General features: G+C 39.7%; 1 protein-coding gene across 2 annotated transcripts; it reads right to left on the bottom strand.

Annotated features, from left to right (window-relative positions):
• Positions 1-478: 478 nt before the first annotated feature.
• LOC128358773 (RNA polymerase II elongation factor ELL) lies at positions 479-26,899 on the bottom strand. 2 transcript variants are annotated; one of them, XM_053319158.1, is made up of 12 exons: positions 26,534-26,899; positions 22,475-22,522; positions 11,377-11,504; positions 10,693-10,847; positions 7,914-8,155; positions 5,984-6,108; positions 4,339-4,453; positions 3,375-3,831; positions 2,824-2,887; positions 2,176-2,347; positions 2,027-2,071; positions 479-1,213 (listed from the first exon to the last, which is right to left on the bottom strand). In XM_053319158.1, the coding sequence occupies exons 1-12, from the start codon at positions 26,897-26,899 to the stop codon at positions 1,103-1,105; spliced, it is 2,028 nt and encodes a 675-aa protein (XP_053175133.1). In that variant the 3' UTR covers positions 479-1,102. The 2 variants fall into 2 exon arrangements, with proteins under 2 accessions (XP_053175133.1, XP_053175132.1); XM_053319157.1 differs by having other exon boundaries at positions 2,027-2,347.

Here is a 26,899-nt window from a genome sequence, read left to right as displayed (position 1 = left end):
AATTAAACATCATCAAAACTTCAACCAAAGCAGAATCATAATAAATTAAAACATTTGGACTAGATTGATTACCAAAAAACCCTGTACGCTTTTAAAACTGCATTTAAAGTGAAGAAGTGTGTTTCATAGAGCAAAACAAACCTGTTTGTAACCACAAGTCTTGAGAAAAGTGTGAGTTGATAGTGTTGTGTCATTACATAATGAAAAGGCAATTCTTGGTAGGCTACATGTGGGTGAAATTGACACTAATTGTGCACAAGCACTATTTTGAAACCAGCATGACGGTACTGGGAGGAGTGGTTTTGTGGCATTCCAACATTTCTTAGAAATGAACAGGACAGTGACAGAACGCTACATGATAACAATCCTTATGATCAAAGTCCAAAGAAACTGTTCCTACCCACAAATGCATGTTATGCATTTTGTGATCACTATAGTGATACATCCAGATAATCCTTTGTAATGTCTCAGTTCTGTGTTTTGTATGGATGACAAATTTTGTGTTGCCTTCACAAGATGGAATTTGAAATTTATGGCTTGACCATATTAATGTCATTATGTGACATTTATTGTAACAAATTCATTAATAATGTGATTGAATGTGTTGTGTCAACGTTTGACTCTATCAACACACAGTGAATAAACAGATCCTTTGTTAAATATAAAGGCTTTTGTTTGTTTCTCCTAAGATTGATTGTACCATCAATTTAATACTTTTTATAAATCAATGCTTTTTAGTTCTGACAAGATAAAGAATACAATAAAAATGCTATTAGGCAGGAAGGATCACATCTGTGTTGCATTTCAGAAAAAATGGATTTGGCTTTCACTGTGTCATCTGGCCTTTTCTACAGCAGAAAAATATCCAGCCATTACAGCGATAATCATTGTCGAAAACCATACTGTTAAAGTATAGTAACATTTGATCACGAGTCAGTGGTCTTAGCTCAGCGACAACCTCGCTCCTCGACTCCATTAACACTCAGGGGGGTAAAGTGAAAAGTGTTTCAGCAACTCTAGGACCCAGCTGGGCAGTCTTTGGGTCCAGTATGAGTCTTTTGGTCCAGTCATATTACACCCTGCTGAAGGTAGAGGCCAGTTACTAGGAGAGTTCCTGTGCTCGGTCATAATCTGTGATCAGACCTTTGATATGTGACAGTTTCTGATGGAGATACTCGCATCGCTTCTTCTCTTCCCGATACCCCGGAAACTTCTGAAACAGAAAAAAAGTAAAGAGGAACTTGTGAATTTTTAGTAACACACTTCAAAATCCAGCATAATGGGCCTCATGCAAGAACAGTTTTGTGTTTTCTATCCTAAACTTCTGAGTTTTTCTCTCTTAACTGGACACATTTGTTATAAATGACTTGCTTCAACCTCATGAATGCCACTGTTCATGAATAGAGTTTGTTTTATTAGGCTACATGTTTCACTCCTTTTCTGGATAATTCACAAAAGTGTCATCCATGTGTAAAAAAGAGAGTGAAATCCTGTTTTCAAAAAATAGCAGATGAATACAAAACACAGGTAGTTGTGTCACTAGACTAGTAGTACTAGGGGACATGGAAAAAATAGTAAAAAGTAGTACAAAGGGAGCAGTCATGGAGATGGACTAGAGAATAAATTGATGTTAAGACGCTGTTACAACAACTACTGAGATGTATTTTTAGTTGTCAAAATACTCATGCCAATAAAATCAAAAAAGAAAAGCTGCCGTACCTTTTAAATTTCACATTAGTTCCTATTTTAATTTTGAATATATTTAAACAGCAAATGTTTTTCTATTAAGACAATATGAAGAAGGCAGACTATCTACATGAGTCGTACAACAGGTCGGACTACTGGTAAATTTCAAATATACCTGAGAATTTTTTTTGAATACAAGAAAATGAATGACAATCCCTCTTAAATCTCTTAAATCCCTTAAGAATTAACATGTTTATAGAAGTGTTTCTTGCATGAGGCCCAATGTATGATGCTACAAGTGTTACATGAAATTGAAACTGCAAGTTTAAAGAATCCTTACTTTCTTATACTTTCTGTACTTTTGTAGTATTTGGTCCTCCATGAGCTGAAAAGATAGAAAGAAGTGTTACAAGTGCCATGTATCTGATCTATTATTTGTTTGGTGTTTTTACTAGAAATGGAGTCAGAGGCCTCTGGTCCTGAAAATACCTTGTACTCTTGTGTCCCCGGCGAGAGAGTGTTGATCTTTGAGCCCAACTGAACAAACATCTCTGTGATAGCCCCAATCCGGTCATGAAGCGCTCTGTATTCGTCATACTCAGAACAGAAGTCGTTCTTATACTGTTGACGTTGCTCCACTGCTGTTATGGTACTGTATTTTCTGAAAGAGGAAAACATTAAATAAGTCTTAGCTGTTATTTTAAGGCAGAAGTTAGTTGTTTTCCTACACCCTCCAGTAGATGGCAGTGGAGGATGGTGGAGCGAGAGCTCTGACACGTCACTGATTTAGCAACATGATGTGTTGACCAGATGTATAAATATAAGACATAAGATTATTTGTTTTCATTCTCGGTGAAGCTGTGTGACAGCTCATTTAGACATGTGCTCTACTTCCCTCTATTTATGTCAGTGTTTTGAAGCTGAAGATAACCCTTTTGGGACAAGTGGTTTCTTTTCTCAACAACAGTGGGTTAGACTCTGAAACCTAAACTCCTCAGTGACAGATGATATCAACAACTCACGTGAACCCATTGATGCTGTGACAATTTTTTGAACATCCCTGAATCAGAAAGCATTTCAATATAGGGGAATATAACATGGATAACAATTAAGGACACAATGTGTTTTAAAACTCACAATAAATAGTCGGGCAGTTCCTCTGTTGAGGTTCGGTTGACAGGTGTTTTCTCTCCTTTGTGGTCTGTAGAAGAAAACGTACATTGAAAAAAGGGTTGAAGCCATCTGCCAATGCAAATGTGATAATGCACCCATCATATCAAGGCTGATGGAATCATTTATCACTGTGTCTGATAAGCGATCTGATCCAAGGCAGGCAGTGACGTCAGCAGCCCCGAGTAGGAGGCAATGCTGCCTGCTGACTTGCTCGACCGTAGGTCACCCAGCTGTTCCACAGTCAATCATCAACAGACTAGACCGGAGAGTGAGGACAGGAGGCCGGAGAAAGTGTTACAGTACTAACAGCCCTCACTGCTCTAAATTAAAAATACATGAATTGCTTTTCGTTGGCTAATAGCAGGAACTATAACTCAACCCTAAACCCTGAAATCCCTTGAAATATCTTGTCCCGAACAAATTGGATAAAACCGTTTTATGACAGCACAATATGATACATGAAGTGTGATAAACTTCTACAGAAAATGCAGTTTTATAGTTTTATTGCCATTTACCTTTGAGATTTTCTTGGTTTTGCTTCAGGTCCGGGCTGGTCTCTATCCAGTCTGGTTTTAAGCGCTCTCGTTCCTTGTCTTTGTGCTTTTTTGACCTTTTCTTTTTATGTTGGCCATTGGCAAACTGTTGGTCAGTGCAAATGGAGCTGTCAGTGTGTGGGGGCTTGGGGCTGGGTCCATTAGGAGCTGGCTCTGTCCTCTCTAGTTTGGGAACAGCAGATGACCCGCTGAGTTTGTGCGGCGAGTGCAGACCATTTGGGCACCCTTGGAGATGATTGCTGGTTTTGTCAAACTCAGTTTTGATGTGTACACTAGTGTTTCCGTGACTAGAGGAGCTATGAGCCCCATTGGTGCCATAGTCTCCATGAGAGGGTGACTGCAAAGGCAAGCAGTGGTCTAATAGTCTTTGTTTTTTGGGGGTCTGACAGTTGGATGTATCCGAGGGCAGTGGGCGTTTCTAGACGAAAAAAACAGAAGTTACACACAATGTGCCAAGAGTACCTATAGCATGAGATAGACAGATTGTTTTTTACTTTAAGGGACTAATTAAATTAGATTACATTTAAAAGACACATCCATACCACACTCATGTCATCTTAGCATAGCATAAACTCTGGGAAAACAGGGGAAGACAGCTAACATGACTGTTCAAAGATAACAAAATCTCTAAAGCTCACGAATTAACACTATATCTTGACTGTTGTCTGTACAAAGAATTAAGGATAAAAATGAATGTTAGTTACCATATGGACACAAGAGTGGTATCGATTGTCTCATAGAACTACTCCTTTAATTTCAATCTGAGCTGCATTTTGTCTCAAACCACTTAAGGTAATTACACACAGATTTAGCAAAAATACCAATATGCAAATGTATCCGCAATAGAAGAAATTCTCTATCTATTCTCAGTTTTTGAGAAAGAGGCAGTAAGGGAAAATTCAATTCATTCAAGGTGAATAATTACCACAGAGAGACTCTTGGCAGGACTGAGATGTGAAGGAGAGTCCCCAGGAGTTTTGTGGAATGAATAGTTGGACTGAGGACTCTTCAACTGGCTACTGTGGAGTGGCTGAAGTTTCCTGAAGAAAGATTAAGAACACAGCACCTTCAGTTGGACAGTAACTGCAAGGTAAATGGACTGTGAAACTAAACAGGAAGAGGGAGTATGTAGGTCATAAAGCTTGCTTTGGCAGATTTATGATGAGCAAGGGGATGAGCAATTATCTTCTATCATGACATGGCTTTCAGAGAAAAGGCAGAAGTGGCAGCTTTTCCAAAGACAAATCAATCATTACAACACAAAATGGACAGACTTTTATTTAATCAAAGCTTTTTGCATGTTTCTGTGGTATGTTTTTTGTTTTGTGTCTCTGGTGATACAATCTACGGGAGGCCACCACAAAGACTGAACACAGTCCAGTGAGCAGAACAATAGCAGCAGATTTAACCTCTGCAGGACCAAACCCTCTTCTCTGTATCTGCTTCCTACAGCTCCTTCCTCATACAGATGCCACTACAGCAAGTCCCTCCCCCTTCCAGTGAATTCATGCAACTCTCTTTATCATGTGATTGTTGTGGGTCAATCCAGGACCATATTATCTTCAACATCAATTGAATAACAGTAGTAAGAAAGCTTGAATTAGACAAACCAAATGTGAAAAAAGTACTAGGGGGAAAATAAATCTGGAGTTTATAGTATTTTAAAATTTTCATTTTATTAATATATTTGATAGGAACAGTGCATATTAATAATAGTTCTGAAAGTATGCCAGACTTCACTAAAAAAGATAATTTATAGGCTATCACAGTTTTATCGCACTTGGCAAACAATTTGATGACTACAATTTTCCAGCTTTTTACACGAGCAGGGGTTGTGAACAGAGGGGGTTGTGCAATCAGCCAACAAGGCTTGTACTTTTTCCAAAATGCTCATGAAGCACATGGCCTGCATGTTTACTGGCAGGCAGAGGAAATGTACAAGGGAGGAAACTCACCCCGTAAAGCTCTGCCTTGCTACTCTGAACCTTCCATGCTAATGCCATTTGGCAACACAGTGCCGGGAATATTTTCCTCCGCTTTGATGTGTCCATTAAGAGATTCATCAGTGCAGAGAAGGAGTCATTTAGAAGCTCCGCTTTCAGCATGATCACAGCAGACTTCTACATTAATTCAGTGGCCTTTCTGTATTTAAGCCAGCACTGTCAAAAAGCATCCATCCTTTAGTCTTTTCTATGTCATCTGCCCAAATCTGTCTCTAAGGAACCTTGAAGCAATAGTTCAACATTTTGGGAAATATGCTTATTTCCTGTCTGGCCGATAGTTAGGTGAGATGATTGATATAACTCTTGTATCTGTTTGTTAAATACAAGACTACAGCCAATGGCCAGCTAACATAGCTTAGCCCAAAGATCGAAACCAGGGGAAAACAGCCAGGCCCCAAGCGGTAAGCTTGGCAAGAAAGGAAACCTGCATATTTCCCTACACAATTATTCCTTTCAAAAGTCAATAAAACAGTTTGTTACACCTTTTCAAGTCTCTCAGTAGAATAAAGCATAATAAGGATCTGTATGACTTTCATTTTTGTGTTTTATGGCTCACTTGATACCCACCTGATAAGGAGCCTATGGATGAGTTGCTTCTCCTCCTCGAGATAGCCAGGCCAGTCCTTCTGGACGTGCCTGTAGAGCTCGTCCTTCAGAGAGTAGCTGTGGTCTTTAGGGTTCTGCTTACCAACCTGGAAAACCAACAACTCCCAGTATTAATAAAGCAACAGAACAGGGACTGTCCTAGGGAGGAAAGGCCAGATGAGGTCGTAAAATCACCAAACGTTGTTAAAGGGGACTTATTATGCTTATTTCCAGCTCTATATTTTTATTTTTGGACTCCATTAGAGTAGCTTTGCATGACTCACAGTTCACATTTTTTATTATTTATTATGTATTTTATACTGGGGCTTTATGCAGCCTTTCAGTAATTTCTTTTCTTCTAAAAGTTTGGTTTGTTTCCTCTAAAAGCCCACTCTGTTCTGATTGGCCAGCTTCAGAAAGCTTCTTCTGGCTCTGAAAACAGCATAACCAAACTTTAGTAGTTGGATTTTGCTTCTCGTTCTTGTTCTTTACTCAAAATATAAACTTCTCAAATACTTCTGCACTTGTTGGAACTAAAATCCGATCTGAAATATGCGAGTGGACAGCACGAACATCCGTAGCAACAAAGATTACAGCAGGACGTCTCTGTTTGGTAAGGCTCATTAACATTGCCTGCTTATTGTTTGACATCTTTATCCTATCTGTGTACAGCTCTCTGTACTTTTCTAGATTGTAACTGGATCTCTGTGGTTTAAAGTTTGGTTTCTCTCTGCATTCCTGTTTGTACTTTTGGTCCTATTATAATATTTGATGATCATTTTCAGTTGTATCAGAGTTAAGTGTTAAGTTACTCCTGATGAAAACCCAACATTTCCTGCTTTTGCTGCTTCAAATGAAAAGCTTTTGTGAATAATTTACAGGAAATTCATTAGTGGCAACATTCTTCTGATAAAAGTTGTCCACACAACAAGATCTGGAGATATTTGGAGCTTTTTGTTCAGCAGGTCAGCTAGAAATAATTCAGGGAGGAACAGTACAAGCAGAAACAGCTACAGAAACGGCATAATGTTAGCAGAGCGGAGCAGTGGACTCTAACAACAGCATCTGACACACACTCTGCAGCCGATGAACATATAAAGAAATCTGTCATGAGTTGACGTCAACTTGGTTTGAACGTAGAAAAAAAATAGCCTGTAGCATGAGCTTTTTGGTCACAGGAATGATTTCACATACATTTAACTCATTATTTGTAACTTTGGCTATATTTAATATGAACATCTGACATTGTAATATTATATAATTGAGACTAGGGAAAAGTATAATAGGTCCCCTTTAAACTGCAGTGCCATAACTCCACTTGATGCCTAAATAAAACCTGTTTGCAACTTAGTGGGTTTACAGTTTACTCTGCCCTTCTATAACTTAATCCTGTTGATACAAATCTACCCAAACCAACCACTTTCAATTTTGAAAGTAGTCAGGTCTCAGCTAAGGGACACCCCACCCCTCTCCTGTCAAAACACAATCTTTTCCTCCAAAGATAATTAAAGCACAGCCCTAATTACAGCTACCAGCGGCGGCACAGTCCCACTTGATGATTGCAGTGGGACACTCAAACATTGTGAACACAGGAAATATGCCTGAAATAAACTTACTGACATCACCTTTTCAGATCATAGTTTTTAGCTGTAGTGCTGTACTCTGTTGACTAGTATCATTACAAAAATAGTAAGTGACGGACTAGTTTGTATTTAAAGTTTTAAGTGACTCCAGTCATGCTTGTCAAGATAAATGTCCATGTCTAATTTCTTCTCCTTCCTCAAGTTATGGTTTTTAAGATTATTTAATATAAATCTACAATAACATAGCATACTTTTCTTGTACTTGTTGCATTTAAGATTATTTATGACAAGTCAACAATGTGTTTACGTAGCAATGCCAGATGTCTCACCTCATCCAGTACTGAGGTCAGGTCAGCCTTGTCCTTTGGACTGGCTCGCTCCCTCTCCAACCACAGTAGCAGCTCAGGTTTCCTGTAGGGCTTTAAGGCCAGGAGATGAATGATGCGATCCCTCAAGGGCCTGTGTGCCACTGGGCTGGGAACCAGGCTCCTCTTGTTGCTGGGGGAGTGCTTGTTGCTGCTATCTGAGCCTGATACCAAACCCTGCTTCCTCTGGACCTTCACGCACTTACCTAAGATCAAAACAAAAGAGACACACAGCAAAGTTCAGACATGACACTTCTGAAAGATAAGGTTGCTTTTGGTCAATGATGGTAAATCAAGATGTTATCACAGCAGTAATATAAAGCTGTTTTTGGACGGCTATACAGTCACTACCCTACACAAAACTAAAGAGGAGCAAAGAGATTAAAACTGATCTGATAACAGGATTCCCTTACGTTGACTGTATCCTGTAATAGCCAAGCCAACATATCATTCCTAATCCAGTCCTCTGGACAGTTATACAAATCACACCCTGATTTTGAAAGACAGGCCTACGCACAAGAGACAACCTAATACGTTTTATCTTCATTATATCTCTCGATTGTCATGCAACCTACTTTATGCAAACGTAACAGATACAGTATGTGTAACACTTTCTGCCCAATCTGAAAAAGCAATTTACATACATAAATACCTTGAATGGTACTGTGCTCATGCACGTTTCTGTCAGTGTGCAGAGGCAGCATTGCCACGAGTGGAAAACAGTGAAAGGATTGACAGTAGAGTTAGCCTACTGCTGAGTAAACAGAGGAGCATGGAAACTGAAGCAACTAACACACAGAAGCCCTTTCTTCCTGTTGCAGAACTAATTCAGTTTCAAGGAGTGCTTATAGATATCTGCAGACCATAATCTCATTACAACTTTAAGCCATACTTTGGAGGTTGCTATAGGTCGGAGACTAATAGCACTTTCAACAGGACAACATGGTAGACTGTCATACGTTTAGTTTTCATAGTTTCAGTGTACATGTACATCTAATACTAATGTTTAAACCATGGAGAGTTTAGTAGGTATTATATTTCCATTTTAAAATAGCTGTATTTCATAGTATTATACAGTATTTCTCTAGGTTAGAAAGGAAACATTTTATATCTGCTTCGTAAATTTGCTACAGTCTTGCAGGAACGTGTTTCAACATCTACCTTGGACCAAGTCGTGAATAGTTTAAGCAAATATACTCCAAGAAAACAACCTGTATTGCCACATTTCAAACAAGCAGCAACAACACCAATTTTTTTGTCGGTAATAAATTGATGCAGCTTGAGGGAAGTTTTTAAGACTCTCAAGGCAGCTTTCGTGGAATGATAAATACCACAATGGTATTTTAAGTGATGTCTCACTTAGAATTACTGACATGAATTATGGTGTTGTGAGTGTTATATGCAAATGAGGCATGAAAAAAACTGTTAGCAATACAGTATCAACAGTACATACTAAAATAATAGATTGGGCAACTTCATAACGAAAATTTAGTTTAAAAAAACACCAAACCTTTACAGTACCAGCTGTGCACAAAAGATTCCCATTTATCAGTTGCTTTTTCCTCTCAATGCTGCTGAATTTTAAAATCATACATTATTGTCTAAATTGCAGACATTTTTCTACGCTGCAGCCTGTAATTCTGAGTTGATTCATTGACCTTTTTTCTGATGAGTGTAGCATTACTGTACCATAAAAAGACAGTCAGTCACCACAAAACAACTCTGTGCTCTCCACTGCATATGGCACATATTGTGATCCATAACCCATGTATTTCATTCTCTGCTGTCTTAAGAGTAGGCAAGGGCAGTAATGTGCTTGAATGGCATGTTAAAGTAAAATGGGATATCCTTTAAATGCTGTTTCTAAATAGGATCTCCCATGTCTTTCCCAAAATTTACTAGATGTATAAATGTACCATATTTGTTACATTTCTTTTGTAAATGTCTCTGAAAGACTGTACGGTAAAGCATGGTATATAATGGGTGAAACTGGTTCCAACAGCTGGCTTGTACAGCAGTTCCCCCTAAACATTATGTTATAGGGATGGTTTGCACAGCAGGTTTCCACTAAAATATAATCTACACAAGCATTTAAATTCACACAGGATCTCTAAATGTCATGAAGCCATGTGGCCAGATCATTTCTTAATACCCAGTATGGTCGATTTAATTGACAATGACACTAAAACCATGGTTCAGGCAAAGAGATGGTTAGTGAGAGGAGAAAATTAATAGCAAAATAGATGTACTTCATTTCAGGCCAAGATCACTCCAGGTTAACTGTGGCCTCTTCTTTAGGTGGTACTTAGAGGTATTTTATCAAGTGAAAGTGAATTAAATCCCAGTTACTGTAATTACATTTTTAGGCAAAACCTGATCAGCATGAGGCTTGTTACAAGCACATACTTCTGGCGAACTCAATCACATTAATGGTGCTGGCAGGCAAGCTGGCACAGTGCCTGAGCAATCTGGTCAAAATGAAAGGAAAATTACAAGAAAGATGCATCCCTCTTGCATGAATAATTGCAACACAGCGCTTTGATCAATTATGTGATAACTTCCACACCATATGGCAATTATCAGCAGGATGAAATGGTGAGAGGCAATAGTTTAGAAGCTTTCTGGGAACATGAAAACTCTCCGGTTATCTGTCCTTGATCCCTACGTGCTTGAAGGCTGCCACGTATAAATGATGCTGGAGCGTACAGCAGAATGTAGATACAGCTATTAAGTGAGAGCTTACTTGGCCCTGGTTTGATCTCAATTGCTGAGCGGCTCCAGATGTCCTTCTCCACCTGAGACATGCGCTCCCGTGTCGTCTGGTAGGAGTCGTCTGTGGCACAAACTGTGATCTTGTCCTGAATGCTGCCCTGGCCCTCCAGGTGATCCCTGCCCTCCCTATGTGGAGGAGAGAGAGAAGACTTTTAGGTGTTAAGCTTACAAATTCCCTGGCTCAGCTCAATCATTTGGCCATTTGTCAAAAACAGGCATTAGAGACACTAGCTGTTGTACTGTTGTAATAGACACACACATAACTGGTTCTGTGACTTGTTTCTGCATGCAGATTCTAGTCATATGTTTTAAAACATTACTTTAAACAACAAAATGTGCAGTTAAAAGGGTGAAATACTCCAGAAGAAATAAAGTAGTTCTCATGTCACCCTTTAATCCACCCTTTAACCTCGCACAGCCACAAACACTACCTCTCTGTTCTCAATTATTACACCTTCGGGTCACTTGTGGCATGACGGCCTTTAGGTGTTATTGTAGTCTTGTTTGAATATAGTCATACAGTGTACTGTCTGTTGTCGTAGTGTCTAAGAGAGAGGCCACTGTTTGGTAAGGCCCTGCGGTCTCAGTCTGACACCAAATTTACTACGAATTCCATTCGTGGTTGACTGTGGAAATAGTTATGTGTGCTGCTTACCCTGAGACATACTGGTGAATGCAGTCAAAGCTGGACTGAGGTTTGTCTTTGCTGTCACTGGATAGGTAGAACGAGAAGATTCTGAGTCCATCGGGGGATTCAGGGGTTGGCGCCGGGATCTTTATGTACTAATGAAGACCAAAAAAAAGAGAGACATAAATTATTAGAAACATTGTTGTGAGGAAAAGACATATTTTTTTAAAGAGAGGTTAAAGTGAACACAAAGCCAGTCATTTCATTTGTGTTCATAAAAGCAAGTCATGGTCATTTTTAACCTTCAATCATTTTACAGCATTCTCTCCAGTACACTCTGACATGCTTGAATGTATCTGCTTGCATTGTTAATTTGAGTGGTGTGTTATGTAATAAGCCTGTTTTTTCTCTCCCAAATGTAGCCTTATCCGATTTCATGTAATATCAAAGCAGAAATAGAATAAATGAAGTAAACCAACTTCTTTTACTGAACCTGATGAGAGCGATCTTGACTCGCTAGTTTCTTTTTTTTTCCTGCAATAAATGTGACCTAAATAATCCCCAACATGGGCCAATCACAAAGGCTGCATGGTACCTCCCAGGTCAGAGATGATGACCTGTATCCAGTCATGGGAGGAGGCTGTCTGAAAGGCAAACCATTACAATAGTATAGCGGACAGCTTTTTCACTCTGGTGATAACCTCCTCTGTCATCGGCTATCTGTGGCTCCCTAGCAACAAACAAGCCAGCAGGGTGAAGTCTATCTCTGTCAGAAACCTGTTACATAAAATGACCCAAAAACCTACTTCCACTAAAAGGACAGTTCAACATAGAAAGTCATTAACCAACAGGTAATACGTCCTTTAAAACACATTGGGCAGCGTCTCTCTACTACACTGCCTGCAGCTGTGTTTCAGCCTGAAAAAAGACAGTTTAGTACTTTTGTTGATAGGATGTCCTAGATTCAGGAGACGCCTAATGATTATCACCCATCCTTTAAAGCATGAACACATGCTTACTGATGGGTAGCATTGGGTACAGTTTTCCCATATTAAATGTGAGTTTGCTGCAGCAGCTCACATTTTTCTCTCTTTGGCCTCAGTTGCCTGCACTCTTTTTGTAGCACACCGTACCACCTCAGTCCAAAGCACACAGGCGTTTTTAACTGCTGGTTCAAGAAAAACAAATGTTGGTCAGATGGACCTGAAGCTGCCTCTTCAGTCATCAGTCATAAGTGATTGATTATAAGCGGACTGGCTGAGAGCACAGTGCCCCTGGCAGATGTGTCAGGCAGGACTATAGCTGTCACAAATGCCCAGTCATGCAGCAAAGCCATAAGCAGTGTTTTTTGGAGCACACGGAGCCAATGAACAGCTCCTCTCGTGACACCCCTCCTCCTCTTCTGCAACCCAACGCATGCCATTCACCCTACCCCCATCAGCCCCTAGCTTTCCTTCATGTGCAGGGCCCACCCATGTCAACACAAAACGCAAAGCAGCCCACAAGGCCATGGACACTTGAGACACACAGCTGACCATTAATTCTGACCTATTTACGTCTGACCGTTCACATGAAGTGGTAAAGAGGAGTCCTGCATATGTCTGCTCTGGGATTTACACTAATTACTAACAATCAACCAAAAAAGCATCAAAGTGAGCAGGACCCAGAGGCGAGCCATGTCCTCAGAATCTATTACTTTAAGAGAGTAAAGTGGTAGCCGCCTTGACCAAAATTAGAAGCAACAAGTTACTAAAAACAGACTTATTGATGTTGTGAAATGCATGCAGAAGCTTTTGGATTGGTTTTTAGTAGTATTGCTAAACAGACAGTTAGCTTGCAATAAGATGACTGCTTACATTTACACATTTAGCATTGCAATAGTGCCACCATGTCCCCTCTTTCAGTTGATGGCAGCAGTACGAGCCCCCTCCAGCCATGCATTAGATTTGCTTGTCACCCCCATCCATGCCACCGTGCACACTTCACATTCTAATTCTAATCAATGTCACTCAGGTCAGACTGTTCAGAGGTCGCCCCTGTTTTATTCACAGCTTCCTTCTCAAGCTTCATAACCATATGTCATTTAACCCATTAGTTCCCAGTTGCTTAGTCCTAAAGGAAAGCCTGAGAGTCTGTTTCACTTTAGGATTACAAATTTAACCCCAAAAGTGCTGAATTAAAATCGCTAAAAAACTGAGAATTAAATGAAAACCAATATTGATTCCACCCATGTCGGTGCAAATATTATGAAGCTATTAGCTAGCCTAAAATTCAGCAAACTGACTCAGTAATATCATTTATACTGTAATATTTACATTTGCTAACAGTAGCTCACATTAGCTACAAGAGCTAAACCAATCATATCAACCATTATACTGGATGAAATAAACTAATTATAGATTATTCAGTATTGGTGTAAATAAGAATAAGCAATGGCATGAACTGAGATGCCAAAAATATGTTTTAGTTAATTTAGAAACAGTGTCTCCATTAGTCTAAATATTTTGTCCACCTGGAAGCACTGACAGGTTTATTTTTCAAAAAGTCTCAATATTACAGTTGACATAAAACAAATTTACTTTTTGGATGAAATCATAATCAAATGTTTATGTTAAAAGTTGTGTGATGTATGCCAATACATTGATTTGGATTTTTAATACTGGTATCAACCTCAAAAATCTAGTAACATCATGCTATGTTAGCCACCCAAGGCTAAAGTTGTAGCAGCAACAGAGCATTATTTTGTTATTTCTGATTTAAAAACTTACACAGTTGATTCAATGATCTGAATTCAACAATCACAACAATACATTAGGCGTGTACATTTTTAAATTTTTAAATTTTAGAATTTAAAGCTTTTTAATTGAAATAATAGTTTATATACTGTAACCAGCTATATGGTGGTGGTGAAACACTAAGAACTATGTGTTTACTGTGGTTGGAGATGTTCTCTTTACTCAGTTTATAATGCCACAGCTTTCTTTATAACTTCACTTACACATAAGCATGTCACCTGGTAAGTCGATGACATTTAAGTTGCATGCCAACAACAACAAGAACTAGAATCAACTTAACATTTAACAACTTTGGTACAGTCTGATCAACCAGGAAGTTGTTACAGCTGTAAACAGTCATATCTTTTACACAGCCTGTTTAGGATGGGAATGTTGCGACTGCCCATTCTAAATGAAAAGTACGAACGCGGGTTGTGGGGGGCATTTTTACTACATCATTAATCTGGCTGTAGAGGTAGTCACATTGATCGACATCTGTGTAAATGGGACAACCGGCATGACGGGACTACACGCACTAAACGCCGACGCTGTTGTGTTGCACTTCATGCTTTTGAACGCCTGCATACTATCTAGAATCAGACACGGCAGCAACATTATGTTTGCTTTGGTTGATTCAATGTAAAAGAAAAAAATGACAGGTCTTTTTTAAACAGCAATATTGCGAGATTGCTGTATGAAATAATGACTGCAGAAACATTAATCATCACAGCCAATTTCTGCAAAGTGGCCTGTGTCATCATCCCACCCAGCCCGATGGCATTAACTCTGACTTTTGATGTGTTGAGTCAGTGACATCACTTGTACCGACCGGTTTGTGATCCTGAAGCTGCTGTTAGGCAAGTAGTAGGTGTAGATTTACATATAGATGCTGAGTCATAGACACCTCCATATGGGGCTTCCGTCCTTTGGGGCTGTGTGTATATGTGTGTGGGTGTGTGTGTGTGTGTTGCTGTTTTGTCTTTTTTTGGGAAGAGGAAGCATCACGTTCACACAGGTCACATGCAGGGAGAGAGGTCAAATATCCTCAGTTGCACTGCGGCTCACAGTGTCACAAAAAAAGATTATAATCAGTCAAGCAGAGGGATATGTTAAGTATAATTATCAAAGAGTAAGCAAAAATAGAAACAAAGAAAAACAGTGCCCAATTTAAATGTGAGCAAAATGGTCAATGAGTCATAAAAAAGTACACACAGTTTTAAAATAGACCAACAGAGTTCAGACAGCTAATGACAACTCATGGAAAAGTATGGCTCCAGCGCTACCGGGTCAAGGACTGGTTTAACTGTGAGTCACCCATGCACACTCATGTATCAGCTCGAGTCTCTGGTTACAGGTGTCCACCAAACTATGTGCACTTTTTATAGGTCAATTTGTTCATTTTGAAACCGTTGTTAAAATGACATCCACACTGCAGCACACAAATAAATGTTGTTAAAGATCTGGTACTTTAAGGCAAAAATGTGACTTATCTTATGATGTATAAGCTGAATGCTACTAATGACCCTTCTCTTAAATAAAGATAAAGAGGCAACCAGAAAAATGTTAATTTTATTGAGAAATTACATTCCAGTGTAATTATTGTAGGATATGTGTATTTACATTTCCAGCTGGTGTGTAATTTAAATTTGTAATTCCTGCTGTAGAAGTCCTGGACATAATTATTAGATCAGTATTATTCGTCCAGCTCAAAACGAGGGAAAGAATTCATTAAAAAGCTTATGCTCTATAGTATCCTCATTACGACTGTTCAAGTAATTTAATCTGATGACTAATTCATCAGAGAAAAGCTTAATGGGGTATTATTATCATCAGGGTGCACTATTAACATGTGTCAGTTTAATAAAATAGAGTAGCGTCATAAGAGACACTCACACGGCAGCATGCGTGTATTAATGCTGTCCGTCGTCATGATATGAATAAAGTTTAGCCGTTGGACAATTACAGACAGAGCAACCAAATGGCATCAGAACGGCAATCCTTAGCACCTTGTCAGTGCAGCCCCCCATGGAGCGTACAGGCTGATACAATAACTGCCTCTGTGGCCGCGGCCCAGCCACATCTGCTCCTCCAGGGCCCTGAGTGTTTGGAGATGTCAAATACTTTCAAGCTGTTGTAAGGTGTGAACTGGACTGGAACAGAAAATCTTGGCAGGGGGCTTAGCAGTTGAACAAGGACAAAAGGCACCATCGGTGATGTCCTTGTAAAACTCCATCTTTAACTCCCCGAGCATATTTAAACTGCTCATCTTTGATGGGGTTAAACAAACCCTGCTATTTGGTCAGGAAGGGAAAAAATAGCTTCACTAGAGAGATCTACTTTTCCCCACCCTGTGCTTTTGCAAGCCAAACATCTGCAGGGAAAGATGAGAGGATAGTTTCTCTTTCTGTCTTCCTCTGCAGATGAAGGCGAGAAGGCAAGGTTCCCAGCTCTGGTATTTGGCATGGCAGTACTGAGATGGGAGCAGCAGCCTGGATATGTGATTTACACTGAAGTCTTTGCCTCCTGCCCCTGTCTGTACTGACACTAGTTACCATTGTCTTCTCATCTGAGCCTACTCAGCCATAGCTGCTCTGTGAGCTGCCCGTCTTTTGTTCTAGCTTCTTCCCCCACAAAGCTGAGTGCAATGGCCTGTCGGCCCGCCTGGATTATTCATGAACAGCGGGGACGTGTGGCTGTGTATGTTGGGGTGTAAAAGGAGGGATTGGGGGTTTGGGTGTGTGTGTGTGTGTGTGTGTGTGTAGGTGGGGGGTGCCGGTGGCTCCCAGTAAAGCCAGTGCATGAGGGATGGCCCGAAATAGTCTTCCTTTAGGAATGTGTCGAGCAATTCAGCAGAGAGGAGGGGGATGGATGCTGTTTTGAGCAAGTGTATGTTGCTAATTCCCTCCCTGTTTAAGCAGATATTTTATTGCAAAGTTGAGATCATATATAATTGAATGGACTCTACAAGTTGAGCCACTGGTCCGACAGAAGATAACATTCAATTGTCAGCTGTGTTTCAATGACACAAGCACTGATGTTAGCAAACAGTGTCTCAGAGAAACGCAGGGGTCAAATTAATTATTTCCATTCACTGTCCTCAAGCAGCCCGATCTACGATTCCACCGTGACTAATTTATTGAAAACAAAACGTGTGACATCATCTCTTAGAGTCTAAATCATGCTTTCAGTGAGCCTGGGTGGATGTGGAGGTTCCTGTGCTTGATGATCTATTCATTGAGGGGGGTTGGTAGAGACAGGAAAGCAAAAGAAGAGGAGGGGGGTGGAGACTGACGGGACTATGTGGGGATATGGGGATGGGCAACTGTCGAGCATCCCCCAAGGTATTGCCTGTTATGCCAAGCAGAATCAGTCTTTTTCCAAGATGCTGGGGCTAATCTGTCAACCTCAACAAACACACTCAATCTCCCCACCCCCGACAGTCCACCCCCTCTTTACTGTAGGTGCCTTCCTCTTAATACACAGAGGGATGGAGACAACAGTGCTGCCTCGGTTTAAAAGCCCACAATTATATTACACACAGTTTTCTCCCATCACAATATGTAAACTAAAACTGCATTTTTAAAAAAAAAACAATTAAACCACAAAGACACACTAAGACAGTTTTTTTCTGTAAATGGTTTCTCCTCCTATATGCCTCAACTAATTTGAATTAGATGGTAACATTGTTTGGAAGTAGGGAAATTCCCTTTACAATGTGGTTATTAGACCTCAGATGCACTGATACCAGTAATGTGTGTTTTCCCTTGTTGATACCTAGCTGTTTCACTGGAGCAATCCCACAAACCACTTGGAGTACCACACTATACTCCCATTACTGGACTTTTCTCTCCACGCAGGCCGGCAGTCTGTAATCCTTTAACAATTCACAGATTGTGCGTTGGAAAGTATGTCCAAACCTGATTAACTTGCAAGGGAAACTTGGAGAAAGAAGGGAAAATCCAAAACATGCACCACAATGTGTCATGTAAAATCAGGTTGCATGGAATGAAGAGGCAAGCAAATAACACTCTGTGTGGTTTGATTGTCAATCATAAATAGCATGCTGCTATGTGCAAGACAATACAGGGAGTTTTGATGTGACAGCGAGTTGCTATCTTTGTTGCTTAAGTAAAATAAATTTGAAGAAAATCTAAATTCCATGTTTAAATCTAGGTACATAATAAGAAAACTGCTTCAAAATGAAGTGAAAATACTTATTTTTATGTAGTGTATATCCTCCACCACAAAGCAATCAAGGATTACATAAGCCTGTTAAAGCCTTCAGTCTGTAGGTCAAACAATAACTCTCTGGTGTTGGTTTCAAGCACTTGGGTTCAAGCTTTAAAGACTCCTCACTACTGTACACAAAAACACTGCCCGTGTTTACTTTGAGTCTTCCTCATATCCTGTTGTGCAGCATTTTTAAATCCGAGAAGAAAAAAAAGTTTCCGATAAGATTCCTCAGAGGCAACTGCAGATAAAAGATTTCCTTATTGTCAACTTTGTTCTATTTTTACAATACCAAATAACTTGATGATTAATTATTAACAGCTTTACACAGGGTCATTTTAATATATATCAGTAATTTAAATGGCGGCTTCCCTGTAATCATTTTTATGTTTGAAGAATGATTCCTGATTTGAACATACTCAGCCTGCCAAATGAAGCTTAATTCTCAAATACTTATATTTCAGATTTTGCTGATATTAAGTCACTATTCAGAAAAAAAGGTGAGAAAATTCAGAAGTGTGTAATTGCATGCTTTAGGATCTTTATGACAATGCGATGAACAAGAAAACTAACTGTACATTTATCCTGTCTCTTTATACAAACAAGGCATTTTTAGTAATTAAGAGCGGCCATGCTGTATGCAATATAACCAAATCTGTATTTTATTTTAAAACAGCGTCTACATTTCCTTTCCCAGTTCACTGCCTTTCATTTTATCTCCATGCTAATATCCAATAATGCATCATCTTAAAATGGATAGTTGAGGCCTCAGATTGCTTACAAACTTAATGACCAATTGAGGAGTTTTTATATTTATATTTGACAGCAGTCAGCAGTGTTGTTGATGTTTTTTCACTGTTACTTCCAGATTTTGGATTAGCTTGGAATATAAATAAACAACACAAAGCCACAACAAGAACACACCACTGTGTTTGTGGCATTGTGTGCTGCTGTGTTTCTTTTTCTAGCAAATTCAAGTTAGTTATATGTTTGTCACCACCTTTAGTGACACTGCCCAGTCTGTGCCATTGATTTCTGATCTTTTACAGCACTCTTGTAGCCATAAAACACTCTTAAAAATACTGCCCCCGTCACTATGGAATCCTTTGAAATCCCTTGTTTAAAGCTATAGCGCACAAAAATGACAGAGGAGCTAGCTAAAGAAAAGTCCCCTTTAACTGTAGGGTCTCATCAGGCTTTTTCTTAAAATATATTGTATAATCGAAATATCCTAAGGCCAACTGCCTCAGACAAGCAGAGAACACAGGGACTTTTGCCTCGCTTAACACATCTGGATGAATGGAGCGGCGTGTGCCCTTTCAGAAACACGTGGGACAACTCTCCCTCTCACTGCTATGCAACTGGGAGAGGACGGCTCTCAAACCACATTCCTGTTATTGTTATTCTAATTAGCTTAAAAAAAAGGGGAAAAAATGATGTGTGCATGCACACATACACACTCACACACTGCAAAAGCTTATTTGCAGTGTGAGCGGGAGGCGAAGCAAAGCGGTGTGGTGGCGGGGGGTAGAGTCAGAGCAGCCGTGTGTGAGATAGAGGCCCTGATGCCTCCCAAGGATTCAGCCAAGGCATGGGGTGAAATGGCACAATAATCAAGAGGGCAGGTGGGAGGGAGCGCAGGGGGAGCAAGGCATTCACACACAGTCGTCATGAGAATATCTCTAAGAGCACCTCTACCTTCCCCTCATCCCAACGCTGCTGCCTTTATGTGACAGCTGTGCACATAAAAACAGAAAGGGCCATAAATAAAAACAATTACACCGGCAACTGCATTTCAACATTTATGAACTGAGGAGGGGATGAAACAGATGTCACACCTGACACAGCACAACATACAGTACTTCAATGTAATGTCCATGTTTACTGATATATTATTACTCTCACGCAATCTTTATTCAATGGTACAATTGTAATATTGAATGCTATGCAACAACTTTGCAGTGTAATAGATGAGATACAGAGTTCAGATCATGCCAACAAGCAGGTGAAGTTGCCAGCCCTAAAGGAAAATAAGCACTAGGATGTGAAATTCCTGGCCATGGGAACCCAGACCAGCTCTGAATATATTCCTCAATCCTCTGTGATGATTTCAAAGTAATCCAGAACCTAATTTCTTTTCAGCTTCAAGCTTTTTTGTGAAATGTTAACAGATTTTCTCTCGGCCTCTCTTATTTCTATATAGTTGCATCACATTCCTGTCTTCTTTCACTGCTACGGGTGATAGTTATTGATCAAACCCATTTAGTTACCTTTCCACAAATATCATTAATTGTTAAGTATGTTTATACCCTAGATAGAGTAAACAGAGAGGTTGTCAAGATTTATAAGGAGGTTTATTTTGTGGTTTGTAAGTTTAACAGTTGCCTTGACACACAATCTTAAAGTCAGTCTCTTTCATTGCATGATTATAAGCCTGGCAGACAGTTTACAATAGTAGAGCTAAATGCCGCAGGGTCAGAGAGAAAGGCAGCTGAAAACCTCAGTTTGCTATTTCTTGATAGGAGCCCTGGCCCCTGATACCGCTGAGCCCTGGAGTGACGCCAGTACAGTGATTTGAAGAATTCCTCTGGTTTTTGCGGCCTTGGAAGTGCCCCTTTACAGGAAATGTGACATGAGTCTGTGAGGACAAAGATCAGAAGAAGCAGTCGTGGCTTCTGTGATCGAGCTCTACAGCTGGCAACTGTCAGCGGACACAAGCCTCCTCGCTCGCAACATGTGACCTCTTGAACCTCGTGCTGCTTTTGGGGAAGGGATGAGCGTCAACAAACACTCATCTAGCAAATGCAGGAGGGGAAAGAGTCGGGGAATAGCTACATCTGTTGTGCTGAAACCCTCCAACCTGGAGACACAGATACTGGTTATCCTCTCGGTCTGTTGTATGCCAGACTGCCATGTTCACCAACAACCTCCCCCCACTAACGGCTTAATCTGGCCTCCCCCACCAATGGTTGCAGCTACCTCATTAATGCCCAATCGTCCAGCTCGGGGACTATTGTCGGAGGGGGAGGGAGCCCATGCTTGAATTCCGCAAAGCAATTTGAATATGTAATGTGCCAGCCGAGATATAATCACCAAATCCTATTCAGTGATTAAAGCACACTTAAATTGCACTCACTTAACATTTCTTCACAGAAAGACTCTTATAAGCAGGTTAATCTGCTGTTCCTTTTACAGATGTTTCATTACATGTTTACATAGATTATTTGTGTTTCGGTCACATTTCACATGTTTTTAAGTGCTCGCCAGATAAAAATTCCAACGCTAATCTACTACTCCTGTATTTCAGACATTTCATGTCTGCACAGAGACAACAGGCATGGAGACATGGGGCTCCCTGGGGTTCGCCAGCTCCCCTACCTCCTCCCCCTCCCTGAACAAAGCCTCCCCAGTTGCAAGCCTGACCCAGTAACCTGGCTAGCAGCCTGGGGGTATAGCGTACCCTGTCTTAGGGCTTCCAGGGCCCGTTCGAGCACACAGGGCCAGCGTTTGTGTACAGAGCAAAGTCACTTTCGTCAATGCAATCGGCTCTTGCAGGGATTAGAACAGCTCCTTTTAGACAGGGCCGATTGTGTGGTAAATGTGTAGTAGCCTAGCAGGCAGAGCTGGGGAGGGTGTAATAGTGGCTGGGCTAATCTGGCCGGACACAGGCATCTTTCTTTACACCAGCTTCACTGGAATGCCCTTTTGCTTTCATTACCAAATGTTTTTGTAGATTATGTTCCTTGCCTCTATATATACATACAGTCCAAGATATCTGATGCAAAATAGTATATGTGAGCAAATCAATGACACCAGGCTTTTTGGCACGCATTCACAGCTGCCATATTCTCCATGTGGACAAGATCTTTCAGTGTTGATGTTTCAAAAAACAACAATCCAGCGCAAGTAAAACTAGTGACACAATAATCATTCCGACATTTGAAAAGTCACAAGGCTGACCTCTTTGAGCTCACTTTGGGATGCATCAAAGTGCTTATGGGATGCTTAAGAACCAAATCAGATGTGCAGAGGAACTGTCACAAGTGTGCACCACTGCAAATCAGAACTAATTAGAGCATTCAATTTCTGAGGCATTAGAGAGAGTATGCAAAACATCTTACCCCCTGGCTCCCCTTGAAGCAAATCGCCGGCTGATTTGATAGTGATGCCTATGGGAGAGAAAGAAAAAGAAGAAACTGATCACTGATTCAGGAATCACATTCCAATATATCGCCATTGTTTCAACCCTACTATGTGGATTTCTCTAAATGACAGCAATCTGGCTCGACGAGACAAGCTAGGTAAACTTTCCTCATTAAACGCCAAAACGTTGCCATAATTGCCATTTCCCATCAGGCATTGCCCTGATGAATTATGGGCATATTTCAATATCATTAAGCCTACAGTTCAAGGGTTTCTGACCCTAATCGTCAGAGGAATGTGTGCGATTAATCAATCTATAGCCTATAGAACACTTTGCTCATGCCAGTCAGTTTGGTGTGCAGCCGGGTGGTGAGTGTTTCAGCTGATTTTTAAATGATTAAATGAATAAAGGCTATGAGAGATCCCAGAGGAAAAACAAAACTCCTTCTGAAACCAATTATATTTCTTTAAAAGGGTACGTTTTATAAGGGCTCCATGCTGTGGTTTGTAAAAGCGGCACTGTTCTCCGAGACCAAAGTGTACCTGGTTTAAGATCTGAAATATCATTGCTTCTTCCCCCTACTGATAAAGAAATATTAAAATGATTTTTAAAAAGTCTGCCTTTGAGGCAACATGATACATGGTTAATAAATGGAGACTATTATCTGTGAAGTACAGCTGTGCCCGTGATTGACAAGGTTTTTAATTTATTATTAATGGTTTTAGGAAATGTCTTCCCTATTAAGGAGTATTGCTCTGATTTTCTTCACCAACAGCTGGCTTTTAATATTGAATGGAATAATAGATTTTACAGCACAAAATGTTTGTTACATATTACAAACACTGCCTTAGGGCTAAATAAAACTGGTAAATGGTCAAAATTGGGCCTGGCCATTTTAAGAAGGAAAACAGACCTTATTGCATATATGAGGAATCAAAAGCAGAGAATATTAACATGAGGATACCTGCAATTTATATTTTTGGATTATTGTACACACAATCTGACATAAAACTGAAACAATTAGTCTACTAACTGGTAACACTTAGTAAAAGGCACCCTTTATGGAGCTTTATAAGCTGCAACTAATAGCTTTACAAATTTTAATACATCATTTACTAATACTAGTAATAAAAGTAGTAGTTTAGTTTTAGGAAGTGAGAAAGCCATTAGTATTCATCAATGATTTATTCATATATATATAACAGCATTATTACATTAATAGAGAGGATTGTTCGAAACCTGGTAACCCATAAGTTGTTATTAATGACATATAACATGTATTTAGGCTTTAGTAAATGACTGAAATTATTCATGAATCCATTTGTTACCACCATTTACAAAGGTCCTTATTAAAAATTGATGGTGATTAATTGACTGTTCAATCAATTAAAAAAATAACCAACAACTATTTTTTTCTTGTCATTTTTAATCAAAAGTGACAAAAATTGTGTTGCTTTCAACTTCTCACATGTGAATAATTATCTTCCATTAGTTTTAGAAAAGGCTATGTATGCAGATGACTCAACAATAATCAGCTGCTTCATCAATTGGAAAGCCGCTTAACATTTTACATAAGGTGTTAAAGATAGTGTTAAAAAGGGTAACAAGCAAAAAATTGGTGTTTAATATTAATAAACAAAGTATTTTAAAATAAAGACTGAACAACTTGATGATATTTTGAGCAAAATGGGAATGCGTCCATTGTGAAAAGAGTTTTAAAATGTATGCCACCAGATGTCATTAAGACAAGTTCGAAATGCATTAGTCTTGTCACAACTTGATTTGGTCCAGTGCTTCAATGTAAGAGATAAAAAAAGTCAGTGAGTTGGCTAACTGTCAGTCAGAGGTCCACCCATGTTTGTTAAATTTAGTCAGACTGCTGACACATACACCAAAGATCATATATAAAAGGTCATTCTCTCACTTTGCTCAACACAATTATCAAATAAGATATGCATCAGAAAGAAGGTTCATGACACCTAAAGCAAAAATAAGTATGATACAGAAAACAGTCATATACAGAGTCGTGGTGAGGTGGAATTTATTGCCAGTGCTTATTGTTCAAGGGAAGACTGAAGATCGGTTCAAAATGTAGTTATATCAGTGCCTCCAAATATTTCAGGAAACACAATTGAATTTGTGTGTGTGTAAACTAAGAAAAATGGTGAAAGCTGAAAACGCAGGTTGGATAAATATATAATTTAAGAAGGTCATTCAGCCAAGATTCATGGGAATTACTATTTATTTGTATGAAGAAGAAAAATCAAGATTGCAATGAATTCTTGAGAAATTGAGATTGATTTATAATTGTGTGTTTGGCTTGATGTCTGTTGAAAGGACGACCATTTTGTTTATCTTCTGAGTGTAGCTGATTGTTAATTCGGTGAGATGAGATGAGATGTGGTGTTTATAAGACCATAGCGTGTATAAGTGTGTATGACTGGTGTGTTGTGTGGTGGACCCCAGGAAGAATAGCCAATGCTTATGCTGGTCCTAATAAATGAGGATCCTAATAAACAAAGAAAGAATGTCTTTTGGTTTTGGATTGCTGCTTGTACAAAACCAAGGCTTTTGAGAAACTTAAAATGTGGTATTTCTCATGACTTCATGTCATTTGTTTTCAACCAAACAACTAACCCAGCATACAATAATAAAATAACCCTTATTTGTAGCCCTAATTTGACATAAAGGCTATAGCCTATATATGATATATAATGATGACTGTTGAGGTTGCCCACCTACAACACAGACTTGAAATTCATAAATAACATCTAGCCTAATAACATAAACTTTCTCAGGTTGGGATTCCTGTGGACACAAATCTTCAATCACACACACCACAGTGGGAGTCTAAAACTGTGTTATCTGGGGTGGTCTTTGACTTGGAAAACTTGGCAGTAACCTCTCCTGCCTGCTGTGGCCTGGAGGAAGCTGTCAGACTGTCCAATGAGCTCCGGAGCTGGGCGGGCTTCCAGACGCGTAAAGGGCAAAAAACAATAATACACAAGAGCCCAGCAACAACTTTACCGAAGCCCTGACACACAATCGCGGACTCAAACGTTAAAAAAAAACACCGCTTCCTTCCCACATCCAAGGCTAGTTTTACCATGGTCTCGGACTGTGTGGCGTACACGCATAGACGTATTTGTTTTGACGGCTCTGTAGAAAGTCTGTAGAAACGAGCCTCCTGCTACAGTCATAACTGTGGGGCGAACAGTCTTATCAAGCGTCGCTCTGGGAAGGACCATTTGGATAGACTAAATTATCTCGGTGTAATCTAATGGACCATAAAAAGCCATCCACAGCAATAAAACAGTCTCCCGAATCAGAGGAGTCGAATAATTTGCTTGATAGTTTGTTGTTCATTAATTTATTCCCGAGAGCTAAACCAGCAGGCGAAAAAACAGCTTTAAAAATATCATGACTGACAATCATCTGTATTCGACTATAATCTAAATAATGAATTTCAGATGTGGTGTATACATAGAGAAAACAGCAGGCTTGTAAAGCTCAGGGCATAATCACAAACCTCTGTCATATGGGAACTTTAATGCATTTGGGTTTTTCGGGAGATTACGCATTGGTAAACATGCACAAGTCAAAATAACAACGTCTTTTCCCCTCTTGCTCATAACTAACTCCACTCGCGGGGTTTACTGGAGAATTTAATGAAATCCCTTCATTTAACAAAGTCAATTGAATTGCCCTGTTGTGATCACAATAAATCAAGCTTCCTCCTACTGTAACAGAGCCAGAATAAACCAACACAACCTAGCTGCCACTAATTCTTCTCCTTCGAAGATTTATGAACAAGTCAAAAAAATAAAAAAGCTGTTAAACTATTATATTTACTTTTTTTTTCCTTCCTGCGTTTCCTAACTGGGATTTTTGTTACAGTTCCGGAGTTGAGAGGCGATTGAGAAGAGAGAAAAAGAGAGAGAGAGAGCGAGAGAGAGAGAGAGAAAAGAAAATATAGATGAAAAACACACAAACACACACATAAGCGACAAAGTTCAAGTCGATGTTTTTCTCTTACCTTCAGGTTCTGGTAGGCTTCGAGGGTCCGGATGGCAGTGTCAGTGAGTTTGACGTGATAAAGAGTTTGATTCGGGGTGTTTTTGTTGATTTTGCCACAGGAGAGCCCATACCGATGCTCCTGTCTCAGCGCTGCCATTTCTACAACTGAAGGCAATTGGCGACATACTCCCTGAGACGTCACAGAGGAGAGGGAGGAGTGGGCGGGGTTAACACACGCATACATACACACGTACACACACACACACACACACGTACACACACACACGTACACACCCGTGCACACACACACCTGAAGTATGAAGTAAGGAAAGTTTTTTTTTTTTTTTTTTTTGCTTTCACTTTCCAGGTCACACTCTTTGGCCAT

The sequence above is a fragment of the Scomber japonicus genome, chromosome 5, assembly GCF_027409825.1.
Source record: "Scomber japonicus isolate fScoJap1 chromosome 5, fScoJap1.pri, whole genome shotgun sequence".
Classification (NCBI taxonomy): Eukaryota; Metazoa; Chordata; class Actinopteri; order Scombriformes; family Scombridae; genus Scomber; species Scomber japonicus.
Note: the sequence above shows the minus strand (reverse complement) of the source record. Positions and strands in the feature narration are given on the sequence as shown.

Bases quoted from the DNA above. Each gene is read 5' to 3' on its own strand.
- LOC128358773 (XM_053319157.1), bottom strand. From the start codon at position 26,899: ATGGCCAAAGAGTGTGACCTGGAAAGTGAAAGCAAAAAAAAAAAAAAA. The intron at 4,454-5,983 runs GTGGGTATCAAG...ATCTTTCTTCAG, and splicing joins ATCCATAGGCTCCTTATCAG to GAAACTTCAGCCACTCCACA. The intron at 3,832-4,338 runs GTAATTATTCAC...TTTTTCGTCTAG, and splicing joins CTGCCAAGAGTCTCTCTGTG to AAACGCCCACTGCCCTCGGA.